The sequence below is a fragment of the Oncorhynchus keta genome, chromosome 32 (assembly GCF_023373465.1).
Source record: "Oncorhynchus keta strain PuntledgeMale-10-30-2019 chromosome 32, Oket_V2, whole genome shotgun sequence".
NCBI classification, from domain to species: Eukaryota; Metazoa; Chordata; class Actinopteri; order Salmoniformes; family Salmonidae; genus Oncorhynchus; species Oncorhynchus keta.
Window position 1 is genome coordinate 28,638,769 of NC_068452.1, and position 13,084 is coordinate 28,651,852.

The 13,084-nt window shown below is 44.0% G+C and overlaps 2 protein-coding genes across 4 annotated transcripts; one reads left to right on the forward strand and one right to left on the reverse strand.

The window, feature by feature from the left end:
• Nucleotides 1-1,590: 1,590 nt before the first annotated feature.
• LOC118384632 (uncharacterized) lies at nucleotides 1,591-11,567 on the reverse strand. 2 transcript variants are annotated; one of them, XM_035771324.2, is made up of 4 exons: nucleotides 8,708-11,567; nucleotides 7,222-7,428; nucleotides 4,928-5,026; nucleotides 1,591-4,298 (listed from the first exon to the last, which is right to left on the reverse strand). In XM_035771324.2, the coding sequence occupies exon 4, from the start codon at nucleotides 4,166-4,168 to the stop codon at nucleotides 3,098-3,100; it is 1,071 nt and encodes a 356-aa protein (XP_035627217.2). In that variant the 5' UTR covers nucleotides 4,169-4,298; nucleotides 4,928-5,026; nucleotides 7,222-7,428; nucleotides 8,708-11,567; the 3' UTR covers nucleotides 1,591-3,097. The 2 variants fall into 2 exon arrangements, with proteins under 2 accessions (XP_035627217.2, XP_052347230.1); XM_052491270.1 differs by lacking the exon at nucleotides 8,708-11,567 and having other exon boundaries at nucleotides 7,222-7,621.
• Nucleotides 5,608-12,861, forward strand: LOC118384640 (thioredoxin, mitochondrial-like). Of its 2 annotated transcripts, none has more exons than XM_035771340.2 (4): nucleotides 5,608-5,993; nucleotides 6,572-6,834; nucleotides 11,576-11,699; nucleotides 11,955-12,861. In XM_035771340.2, exons 2-4 carry the CDS (start codon nucleotides 6,572-6,574, stop codon nucleotides 12,069-12,071), a joined length of 504 nt encoding a protein of 167 aa, XP_035627233.1. In that variant the 5' UTR covers nucleotides 5,608-5,993; the 3' UTR covers nucleotides 12,072-12,861. The 2 variants fall into 2 exon arrangements, with proteins under 2 accessions (XP_035627233.1, XP_035627231.1); XM_035771338.2 differs by lacking the exon at nucleotides 5,608-5,993 and adding an exon at nucleotides 6,056-6,157.
• Nucleotides 12,862-13,084: the final 223 nt, after the last annotated feature.

Consider the following 13,084-nt stretch of genomic DNA (forward strand, 5'->3'; position numbering starts at 1 on the left):
AATAGAAAAAGAGAGGGAGAGACTGAGAACAGAGAGTGAGAGAGTAAATAAGGGGGATAGTTATGTGAGATCACTGAAAAGAAAGACGAGGTCTGCCATTTCATGACTGGCAGTTCAGACCTAATTTCTCCATTACCAACTTTTATTCCAAAACAACAAAACAAGTTGGTTCCATGAGAAAGGTAAAAAAAGAGATGGTCAGCTGGAGGGAAGGCATGGGGTGTGTAAGAGGGATAGACAGTGTGTTTATACCACAAGAGGTTGATGGTACCTTAATTGACCATGTTGTTGTCATGTTGTGCTGCTACCATGCTGTGTTGTCATGTGTCGCTGCCTTGCTATGTTGTTGTCTTAGGTCTCTCTTTATGTAGCGTTCTTTCTTGTTGTGATGTGTGTTCTGTCCTATATTTTTATTTTATATTTGTATTTTTAATCCCAGCCCCCACCCAGTAGGAGTTTTTTTGCCTTTTCGTAGGCCTTCATTGTAAATAAGAATTTGTTCTTAACTGACTTGCCTAGTTAAATAAAGGTTAAATAAATACAAAAATACAACAATCGGGGAGGACCGGCTTGTGGTAGTTGTTGGAGAGGAATTGGTGAAATGGTATCAAACACATAACCATATGCCATTCCATTTGCTCCATTCCAGCCATTATTATGAGCCGCCCTCCCCTCAGCAGCCTCCACTGGTTTACACATGCGAGGCGAAGGGGGAGGATCAGAAGAGAAGGGGGACAGGTGTGGAGTGTTTGTTAAAGTCAGGAGGGAGCTCTTGCTTGCCACACCTGTTGAGGTGCATTCTGTTACACAAACACACACAGATATTTTTGTGCACTAAAACTGTATGTATATGGCCTGTGATTGCTCAAATCACATCAGCATTTGGTGTGTGTCTCTATGCTGCCACATGGGAAGGGGTAGGGTGACTGGGAGTGAGAGAAAGAACACAGCCTGTTCCAAAATAAGTGAAGAGAGAGAGGTTATGGGAGAGGGAGGGAGAAAATAGGAAAGAGAGAGAGAGGAATTTAAGTCACAGAGTTATTTTTAAACCTAGAACAGGAACTCTTCTGTTGACTTCCACACTGGTAGAAGAGTAGAGCAGAATGGAGGAGACGGAGAGGGCAGAAACACACACCTTCGTGCACCTACATGTGTGTACGCCTCTACTGCTACACACTATCAGGTTTAGCTCCCTCCATGCATTTACATCCTTATGCAGGTACACTTTACTACACTACAGTATGTGTGCATGCACATATTCACACTCCCTCTTAAACACATGCGCACATTAGTATTACACTCTACGTGTAAATATGCTTTCCTATGTATCAACAGTCTGTGTACACTTTCACTCTTCACACAAAACATAGACCAAGTAGTCATTCATTCCAATCTAACAAAGCCCTTTTCAAACAGCTATGCATTTGAAGTCAAACAATCTCCTAATTGATGCTAATTTAAGATGTATAGAGGGAAAATAAAGAGCAGACAGAGGTCTAAATTAGAGAGCTTGCGTCTGAACAGAGAGAGAAAGGCTCTGCGTCTGTATGCAGCACAGATGACAGAGCAGAAACAGTGAAAATGAAGAGACTGAGAACAAGCGGACTTGGACTTTGGTTTCTGTTTCACTTTAATTTAAATAAGTACAAGGCCATTTACTGTACTTGTCCTGTTGGGAACAATTTAACCTAACAACAGCCATTTTACTGTGCCATGTACTATATGTGTCACCAGGCCATTATGAGTAAGGACATTGGGGTTTTGTGAGGACGAGGCTTGGACAAAACCCAGATAGCACCCTGTGAACAAAGAGCATACACTTTCTCATTCATTATTCCTTTGTTTGGGGTTGACATAAAATCTCAGCCTCATCAATGGTTGTACTGGGCCCACTGTCCTGTCTGTCCTGTGGAGTGAATGGGCAAGGAGGGAGAAGGAATGAGAGGAAACAAGCTCGACCAGTTAGCAGTCCAAAAAAGAGGTTGCTGCTACATGTGACACGGGGCCTTATAACAGTTACGTCAATGGTTACCATTAGCCTAGCGCTCGGGTCAGCTTGGTGACAAACGAGGTCAGGAGTGGCATGCAATATGGGCTCAAGGAACGTAATAAGGTCAAAGGGCATCAGAAACTGGGTCACCTGTGCCTGTTGATCAGTCGTAATGAAGCTTACTGACTCTGCCCACCCCCTGCCACCCAGCCTTGGTCACACCCTCTCTTTTGGCTAACTACCCCCCTCCCGTTATATTTATTTCTTTCCTTGTTTGCTGCAGCCTCGCCTCTCTTATGACTGCCCCCCCACCACCTCTAAGATGTCACAGAAAGCATCCTTGTTCTCGACCTCGCCCCCTGTCTGCTGGGACCCCTTAAAAATCCCAGATATCCCTGCAATTTCCGGTGCAATGTTTGTTTGGCACCTAATGGGAGGGGCGGGTGGAAAAAAAAGAGCCTGACTCACAAACATTTTGGGCTGCGTTTGAGGGTAAACACATAAACGGCAGGCTGTGCGAGGCGGGCAGTGAGGAGGACTGAGACGCCGGTGTTCTGGCCCTGACATGCAGCTCCCACCACAGGCTGCACACAGAGCACAGCACTGTTCAGGCCAGAACCGACACCTCAAAAACAACATGGGCCTCCTCTCTGATCAGGGGAGGGGGGCCTCTGCGGGGGATATCTGGACAAGGTCTATAGACGGACAAGGCAGAGCACATCATTACTGAAACGCTGAGGTTGGTTCACTTGTTGATGTTAATCCTGAGAAACAACAATGCCCTGGATCTTTCAAACTATACATGCTAAATTTAATGCAATTGAAATGTGACAGGACAACATATCCTTAGAAACTATTTACACGTAGAGAAACTACTATGTGATTATTTGTAAAGGATGTACAGTATAAATGGCAAGAGCAACATACATTATACCTGGATAAGTCTTGTTAAGGATGTGTAGCCGTAATGCGCTATATGCAAATACATGCAAATACATAAGCTAAGTGTCAGTCAGAATATGCCAAAGTAACAAGACAGAAAACCGCATACAGAGTAAACACAAATGGGCCTCTTGAGTTGAGACCCCTTTCCTCTGCTGGACAATATCACTTCCTCCTGAAGGGCAGAGAGTGGAGGAGGGGTACAGGCAAGGGGTGGAAGGTGGAGTGTGGGGAGGTGCATGGCGAGGGTGGTGGGGAGTTTTTGGGAAGCAGCAGGGGTACATGGAGTAGGGAGCCAGACTGACAGATAGGCGGGAGGAAGTGGGGGCGTCTGTCTCTCCTGTGGTTGGCTGCTGGATGTGAATACCCCTCTCTGTGTCCAGCCATCCTCTCCCTGAACCCACTTGGCTGCTGTTTACTTCTGTTGGGGGAATTGGCCTCCTCCTCTCTATCTCCAATCCCCAGACTTTGTAACCACTGGCACAGTCCACCATCTCCCTCTGTCTCTGGGGTGAAGGACGGGACATATCTGTCATTGGCTTGGTCCTCTCCTTTCCAGTCCAGCCTCCTCCTCTTCACCTTCTGCTTCTCTTTCAATCCTCCCTCTCCAGTCCCAAGATCATCTCTCATTTTAAGAGGAGACACTGCTCTGCCCCATCTTGCCCTACCTTTGATATGGGTCCTTAGGGGTGGGGAAAGCTGAGAAAAAGGCTGTCCGACCTGCTGTCTGCTTTCAGCACTGACTATGAATGAGAGTGTATCTGTGAGAGGTCCTGTTGGTGGTTCTAATACAGTGAGCCCATGTGCACTCATGAGTCTCTTGGGCTGTGTTTGTGTCTCTGAGTCTGTGTTTATGTGAACGTCCTTCTCTGACACTACGTCATTGTGAGTCAGTTGATGTGGGAGTGTGTTGATGTGGGTGCCTGACAGTAAATCTTGGAGGGTGTGTGTTCCTGAAACCTTGCCGGCGTGTGTATTCGCAGGCAGCACCGCTCTGGATCTGCGGAATATGGAGCGGAGACGTCGGTGGGGTGGTAGACTGGCCGACAGCCCCGACGGCCCGATGCTGCGGAACAAAGGTGGGGGGCGGAGGGTGATAGAGGGTCTCATCTCTTCACCCGTCCTCTGGAGCATTATATCTGCTCCTCCCTCCTCCTCCCCCTCTTTGAGGTGCCTCCAGAAGTCATCAGATCTGTCCCCACGTTCAGACTGCCAGTGTCGGGACGGCTGGGACATTCTACCTTGTTACAGGTGGCGGTAGATGAAAGACTGTGTTTAATGGTATTGGATGGGGTAAAACATGTCACTTGGTAAGATGACCACCTCTGGTTGATATGGTCTGTGAAGACCTCTTGTTAGACTTTTCCTAAATGTAGACAGTGGATACAAATGTACAGAATTAACACAGAGCACAGGAGGTTAGTGGCACCTCAATTGAGGAGGACGGGCTCATGGTAATGGTTGGAGGGGAATTAGTGGAATGGTATGAAATATATCAAACACATGGTTTCCATTTGCTCCGTTCCAGCCATTATTATGAGCCGCAGCCTCCACTGACACAGAGTTATTCAGAGATTCAGAGTTAAGTCATCAAAGCTATGGTACTGCATGACATCCAGAGAAAACAGTCACTGTCAATGAAATCACAGAGACATAATATAGCAGTGGTGAAACAGAGGAGGCTGGTGGGAGGGGCTATAGGAGGACAGGCTCATTGTAATGGCTGGAATGGAATAAATGGGACGGTATCAAACATATGGAAACCACAGGTTTGACTCCATTCTATTAATTCCATTCCAGCCATTACAATGAGCCTGTCCTCCGATAGCTCCTCCCACCAGCCTCCACTGCTGTGAAAAGACAGAATAATAAACACAGAGGGGAAAGGACAGTCAAAGAGAAAACATTGAGTGCAGTGCAATGATTATGTGTACAATAGCTAAGTCATGGTAAGAAGTACTACAGGTCTACAAAGAATAAGTGAAAGCCACTCACAGGGTCAGGAGTATTCTCTCTGCATTCTCAGTTCTCAACTTCAGGAATGAGCTGTCTGATTGAATATCCATTCATTGTTAATGCAGCAGTCTGGTCCTCCTGTCCACATCATCATCATCAGCAGCAGCAATGCCTTGCCCCCATTTCTGAATCCATTGTCTGCTGTCTACTCTCTCCACTCTCCTTATCTAGTCTCAGTCTCCTCTACACCTCACACACCCACATCTCTCTACCTTTCATCCGGTGACCATCTGACATGAAAGGTGGTCGAGACAGCCTCACTTCTCACTTTCATTTTAGTCTCCCCATCAATTATGAATGAATGGCACTCTGAAGAGAAAGGGCCAGCATGCTACCCATATTGATCATTTCGCTTAGGTGAATTTATAGACGCCTGAGCTCAATGCAGTGAACTTTGTAGGCAGATTGCCTATAGCGGTTTAGAGCGTTGGGGCAGTAACCGAAAGGTCGCTGGTTTGAATCCCCGGGCCGGCAAGGTGAAAGAAATCTACCGCTCTGTCCTTGAGCAAGGCAGTTAACCCCCAACAACTGCTCCCAGGGCACTGATGACGTAGACGTCGACTAAGGCAGCCGCCATACCGTCCCTCTGTGATTCAGAGGCGTTAAATGCGGAATGCATTCCGTTGTGCAACTGACTAGGTGTGCCCATTCTCTTTCCATCTGTTAAATCTTCAAGATAGAAAGCAGCTCCTTATGGTAATTTTGTATGGGTACCCGCAAAATATTTTGCGGTGTATGATTAATTGACAAAGGTAGACAATAATATCTCCTTCTGTGTCAGATTCCGTGTGGTGGGGTCTCCACGATTTGCAAATCCACCTCACCTCCTCTATCTCGAGAACTCCTATCTTGAGGTCTACCCATTGTTTTGCCAGAGAACCTTTCATAACCCTTCAAGTGCACTGGCGCCACTGTAGTTCTGAATTTTAACTTGTGGCGGCGCTACTCGCTCAAATTTAAACACGAGACCCACAAATAACCTGTGCGCCCTCTTATCTGAACTGTAAGCGGAAGTACTTCATACAGGACGACAGTGTACAGAACGGTAAGTGTTTTGTGTTATTTGTCTGTGTCACTACAATTATATTCTGGGTGACATCTGCACGTAATGGCAGTAGTTTTGCGCCGGTTTGTGGATGTGGGCGTTTTATAATGAGAGGACACAGGCGCGTGGAAAGAGAGAAGGAAGACAGGCAAAGTCACACGGAGGTTATTCGAAGAAAAATCTAAGCCCATTTCGTAAATACTCACACAGTGGTTGCGAAACACGACGCCGTTCTATTGGATGGTCAAGCCACTAGAATTATAACTCACACTCTTTGTGGTGGTTTATTGCCGTATCAGCAGTTGTCCATGAAGTTAGCTAACGTTAGCTAGCTACGGAATCTGTTTGCATAACATGCAACAGCAGGGAACTATATTCATAGCCACTGAGCCAGCCATCTCTCACACACCTACATGTTACTGTATGGTGGTAAACAAGAATGTCTTGTATAGGTGTCCTTCCTCCCCCTGATGTCACTGTCCAACCATAGTAGCGCTGCCTGAGTAGTGGCCCTGTTTTGATTATTCATGTCATTCATCAGTCTTCTGTTCTCTTCCCCCATTTATGTCTCCTTTCAGATGGCTCACCGGCTGCTAGTCCGTAGAATTTGGACCCTCTCAGTAAAAGACCTTCGCTGTCTCCCGGCCTCCACCTCCTCCTTTTCTACCTCCCTGCGTTCCTCCACTACCCCTCTATCCTTCCTTTCCCCCAAACACACTCTGCCCCGCTCCCTGCCCCACACTTCCCGCAGAGAGGTCTCCTTCAATGTGCAGGACCATGAGGACTTCACAGAGAGAGTCATCAACAGTGAGCTGCCTGTGCTTATTGACTTCCATGCCCAGTGAGTAGCTAATAGATTAATTCTTTAATATGTTTCATGGATCCCCAGAGGGGATATTAGGCTCCACTTACAGCATTTACAAACAACCCTCTAATCAGAAAGCAAAGCCCCTAAGAGACAATACATGGAGAAGCATCTGTCTGCCTATTGAAATTAGACTACTGAGATGACAGCAGGAAACAACTTTTATAGCAGGTATCAAATGATGGTTTACAACCATGCTTGTAAATCTGACCATAGCTTTTTCAACAATGCACCCAACAGGTGAATCTATTGATCAATTATATTAATTTTGACATATGCTCAACAGCTTTCCTATTGTAAGACTAAAGCATAACAGTGGAAGTATTGACTGAGTGCATATCATGTGTGATGATGACACCTTACCTATACTGTGTGTCTGGCTGCATGGCTTGACATCTGATGGTGTTTCCATTGGAGGTTGATCATTTGAGGTTACACAACAAGAGGCAATGCCAGGACAGCCACATTGGGTTCATGCTCTTCTACAACATGTCAAACTTTTCGCTCCTCCCTTGGACTTGATGAAGGTCACTGTTTAGTAAGAAACTCCCCACACCTGGTTGTCTAGGTCTTAAATGAAAGGAGAAACCAAAACTCAGCAGACACTAGGCCCTCCATGGAATGAGTTTGACACCCCTGCTCTAGAAAATTACACACACAGCCTGAATATATACATACACACACACACAGTAGCTTGCAAAAGTATTCATCCCTCTTGGCATTTTTCCTATTTTGTTGCCTTACAACTTGGAATTGAAATAGATTTTTGGGGTTTGTATCATTTGATTTACACAACATGCCTACCACTTTGAAGATGCAAAATATTTTTTTGTGAAATAAGACACAAAAAAACAACTTGAGCGTGCATAGCTATTCACCCCCCCAAAAGTCAATACTTCGTAGAGCCACCTTTTGCAGCAATTACAGCTGCAAGTCTCTTGGGGTATGTCTCTATAAGCTTGGCACATCTAGCCGCTGAGATTTTTGCTCATTCTTCAAGGCAAAACTGCTCCGGCTCCTTCAAGTTGGATGGGTGCAGCTGGTGTACAGCAATATTTAACTCATACCACAGATTCTCAAATGGATTGAGGTCTGGGCTTTGACTTGGCCATTCCAAGACATTTAAATGTTTTCCCTTAAACCACAAGTGTTGCTTTAGCATTATGCTTAGGGTCATTGTCCTGCTGGAAGGTGAACCTCCACCTGTCTCAAATCTCTGGAAGACAAACAGGTTTCCCTCAAGAATGTCCCTGTATTTAGCACCATCTATCATTCCTTCAATTCTGACCAGTTCCCCAGTCCCTGCAGACAGAACAACATACCCACAGGATGATGCTTCCACCACGTGTCACTGTGGGGATGACGTTCTCGGGGTGTTGGGTTTGCGCCAGACATAGCGTTTTCCTTGATGGCCAAAAAGCTACAATTTGATCTCATCTAACCAGAGTACCTTCCATAGACGTTTGGGGAGTCTCCCACATTCTTTTTGGTGAACACAATGTGTTTGCTTATTTTTTTCTTAAGCAATGGCTTTTCTCTGGCCACTCTTCTGTAAAGCCCAGCTCTGTGTAGTGGATGGCTTAAAGTGGTCCTATGGACAGACTCCAATCTCCGCTGTGGAGCTTTGCAGCTCCTTCAGGGTTATCTTAGGCCTCTTTGTTGCCTCTTGTTAATGCCCTCCTTGCCTGGTCTGTGAGTTTTGGTGGGGGGCCCTCTCTTGGCAGGTGTGTTGTGGTGCCATATTCTTTCCATTTTTTAATAATGGATTTAATGGTGCTCTGTGGGAAGTGTCTAATATATTTTTTTCACTCAACCCTGATCTGTACTTCTCAACAACTTTGTCCCTGACCTGTTTGGAGAGCTCCTTGGTCTTCATGGTGCCACTTGCTTGGTGGTGTTGCAGAGTCTGGTGCCTTTCAGAACAGGTGTATATATACTGAAATCATGTGATAGATCATGTGACACTTCGATTGCACACAGGTGGACTTTATTTAACTAATTATATGACGTCTGAAGGGAATTGGTTGCACCAGTCTTATTTAGTGGCTTCATAGCAAAGGGGGTGAATACATACAGTTGAAGTCAGAAGTTTACATACACTTAGGTTGGAGTCATTCAAACTCGTTTTTCAACCACTCCACAAATTTCTTGTTAACAAACTATAGTTTTGGCAAGTCTGTTAGGACATCTACTTTGTGCACAACACAAGTAATTTTTTCCAACAATTGTTTACAGACAGATTATTGCACTTATAATTCACTATCACAATTCCAGTGGGTCAGAAGTTTACATATACTAGGTTGACTGTGCCTTTTAAACCGCTTGGAAAATTCCAGAAAATTATGTAATGGCTTTAGAAGTTTCTGATAGGCTAATTGACATAATTTGGGTCAATTGGAGGTGTACCTGTGGATGTATTTCAAGGCCTACCTTTGCCAGTGCCTCTTTGCTTGACATCTTTGGAAAATCAAAAGAAATCAGCCAAGACCTCGGGAAAACAATTCTAGACCTCCATAAGTCTGCTTCATCCTTGGGAGCAATTTCCAAATGCCTGAAGGTACCACGTTCATATGTACAAACAATAGTACGCAAGTATAAATACCATGGGACCACGTAGCCATCATACCAGGAAGGAGACGCATTCTGTCTCCTAGAGATGAACATACTTTGGTGTGAAAAATCCTAATCAATCCCAGAACAGCAAAGGACCTTGTGAAGATGCTGGAGGAAACGGGTACAAAAGTAACTATACCCACAGTAAAACAAGTCCTATATCAACAACCTGAAAAGCCGCTCAGCAAGGAAGAAGCCACTGCTCCAAAACCGCCACAAAAAAGCCAGACTACTGTTTGCAATTGAACATGGGGGTGAAGATCATACTTTTTGGAGAAATGTCCTCTGGTCTGATGAAACAGAAACAGAACTGTGGCCATAATGACCATCATTATGTTAGGAGGAAAAAGGGGGAGGCTTGCAAGCTGAAGAACACCATCCCACTCGTGAAGCACAGGGGTGGCAGCATCATGTTGTGGGGGTGCTTTGCTGCAGGAGGGACTTGTGCACTTCACAAAATACATGGCATCATGATGAGGGAAAATTGTGTGGATATATTGAAGCAACATCTCAAGACATTAGTCAGGAAGTTAAAGCTTGGTCACAAATAGGTCTTCCAAATGGATAATGACCTCAAGCATACTTCCAAAGTTGTGGCAAAATGGCTTAAGGACAACAACGTCAAGGTATTGGAGTGGCCATCACAAAGCCCTGACCTCAATCCTATAGAAAATTTGTGGGCAGAACTGAAAAAGTGTGTGCAAACGAGGAGGCTGACAAACCTGACTCAGTTACACCAGCTCTGTCAGGAAGAATGGGACAAAATTCACCCAACTTATTGTGGAAGGCTACCCAAAACATTTGACCCAAGTTAAACAATTTAAAGGGAATGCTAATTGGAATGTGATGAAAGAAATAAAAGCTGAAATAAATAATTCTCCCTACTATAATTTTGACATTTCACATTCTTAAAATAAAGTGGTGATCCTAACTGACCTAAGAAAGGGAATTTTTACTAGGATGAAATGTCAGGAATTGTGAAAAACTGAGTTTAAATGTATTTGGCTAAGGTGTATGTAAACTTCCGACTTCAACTGTATGCACGCACCACCTTTTCAGTTTTTTCTTTTTTAGAATGTTTTGAAACAAGTAATTTTTTAAAACTTCACAAATTTGGACTATTTTGTATGTCCATTACATTAAATCCAAATAAAAATATATTTAAATTACAGTTTGCAATGCAACAAAATAGGGAAAATGCCAAGGGGGTGTATACTTTTGCAAGACACTGTATATACAGTACACATGACCTTGATATGCATGGTGGTCAGTGTTGACCTGGTCTATGTTTTTGCCAACTTGTTGACATTGTCTTGCTTATGCAACAATTTAATGTTATTGTCAGGTTCTATTCTGTACTCACAGATATACACTGCTCAAAAATAAAGGGAACACTTAAACAACACAATGTAACTACTCCAAGTCAATCACACTTCGGTGAAATCAAACTGTCCACTTAGGAAGCAACACTGATTGACAATAAATTTCACATGCTGTTGTGCAAATGGAATAGACAACAGGTGGAAATTATAGGCAATTAGCAAGACACCCCCAATAAAGGAGTGGTTCTGCAGGTGGTGACCACAGACCACTTCTCAGTTCCTATGCTTCCTGGCTGATGTTTTGGTCACTTTTGAATGCTGGCGGTGCTTTCACTCTAGTGGAGATCCCTCAGGAGACCATCCGCCACCTCATCAGGAGCATGCCCAGGCGTTGTAGGGAGGTCATACAAGCACGTGGAGGCCACACGCACTACTGAGCCTCATTTTGACTTGTTTTAAGGACATTACATCAAAGTTGGATCAGCCTGTAGTGTGGTTTTCCACTTTAATTTTGAGTGTGACTCCAAATCCAGACCTCCAAGGGTTGATACATTTGATTTCCATTGATAATTTTTGTTTGATTTTGTTGTCAGCACATTCAACTATGTAAAGAAAAAAGTATTTAATAAGTGTTTCATTCACTCAGATCTAGGATGTTATTTTTGTGTTCCTTTTATTTTTTTGAGCAGTGTATATATTTTTTCGAGACTTTTGATTGAAATTTCAAGAATACCTTCAGTATTATCAGTTCTAACCAGACATCCCATGTTTGTGCTTTAAAGGTGGTGTGGTCCCTGCAAGATACTGGGGCCAAGATTAGAGAAAGCTGTCGCCAAACAGAACGGCAAAGTTGCCATGGCAAAGGTCGACATAGACGATCACACAGACTTGGCCATTGAATATGGGGTAAGTGGAAGCTGTTGACATTATTGATTGATATTGCAAATGTTAGTTAGAAAATGTGACCTTCTTTCTTCCCTTCCTTGAAGTAACTCCTGATCTAAAATGGTGGGATTTGTGAAAAAAGGAACTCCACTACATAGTTTACAGCAACCCAGTCATATCAGATCAGGGATTACTAGAAGGAAGGATTAATTTTGTTCTGGAACAGTGCCTTTGACTGATGTCATTGTGGTTACTGACCTCTACTTCTCTCTACAGGTATCGGCGGTCCCCACGGTAATCGCCATGCGAGGAGGCGACGTCATCGACCAGTTTGTGGGAATCAAAGATGATGAGGCGCTGGACTCGTTTGTCAGCAAGCTCGTTGGACAATGAACATGTCAATCACATCCCTGTGTTCCAACCACTTATGACCCCATTGTTGTCTGAGCCTGGCCTGGTCTTCAGCGCTACATGACCATGATGAACCTGTTAAAACAACTAACAACCCACCCACCACCTGACCACAACCCCACCTGACAAACAGGCACATGCTCACACCCATCCCTAAACTCTCTGCTTTGTATTATTCTGTCTGTCTATTGTCTAGTGATGGGTGTGTGCTTGTGTGAACTTCAATTCCCCTCTTTATACTCATATATTGCTTCCATCTTGCAGCGGTTTCCTCCCTCCATCAACCTGTAATGTAATGGCCCCAACCTGTAATGTAATGGCCCCACCCTGTGGAAACTGGTAGAGCAGCCTGAGCCAGTGTGTACCAGTTTACTACAATATATTGTTTAGGGTGGGCGACTACACTGCTGTACTTTATTGCATTGTACCGGGACAAGTCGTTTAGTATTAAGTGGGGAGGGACGTTAACAGGAAAGGTGATATTGGTGAATGAGCTGTGATGTCTCTCTTTGCAGTTCCTGCTTTAGTCCACTCGAGGGCGTCCTTCCCCTAGCATTGTAGGCTGCACGGTCATTTTACACCATTATGCCTAATGTGAGAGTGGAATGTGTCTATGGATGTATCTATGAGTTTCTCGGTCTGTCTCTTGGTTTTGACGGAGAAATTTGAGATAAGTGGGAAACACAAATATGGTTATATAGGTTTGATTTAGATTTTATTTCAATAAACTATGTAATATGACCAAGAGAATAAATAAAGGATATTAAAGGTTTTCTATATTTCGAGTGTGAATTGGTTTGTGGTCTACTATTACATGCGGTAAAGGACTAAGAATCATGAGGAAGTGGTTTCATAGTAATATTGGAGGACTTTAGACCTATATATGACTTCTTTAGCTGTAAAATAATATTCTTTATCATTTTATTTTTGGGGGTATGCCAACTATGAAGTTTACATCTAATCATTTGTGGTAATATTTCAGCCATGTGATTCCT

Coding starts and splice junctions, on each gene's coding strand:
- LOC118384632 (XM_035771324.2), bottom strand. CDS start 4,168: ATGTCCCAGCCGTCCCGACACTGGCAGTCTGAACGTGGGGACAGATCT.
- LOC118384640 (XM_035771338.2), top strand. CDS start 6,101: ATGAGAGGACACAGGCGCGTGGAAAGAGAGAAGGAAGACAGGCAAAGT. Junction 6,835..11,575: donor CTTATTGACTTCCATGCCCA/GTGAGTAGCTAA, acceptor TGTGCTTTAAAG/GTGGTGTGGTCCCTGCAAGA. Junction 11,700..11,954: donor ACTTGGCCATTGAATATGGG/GTAAGTGGAAGC, acceptor TTCTCTCTACAG/GTATCGGCGGTCCCCACGGT.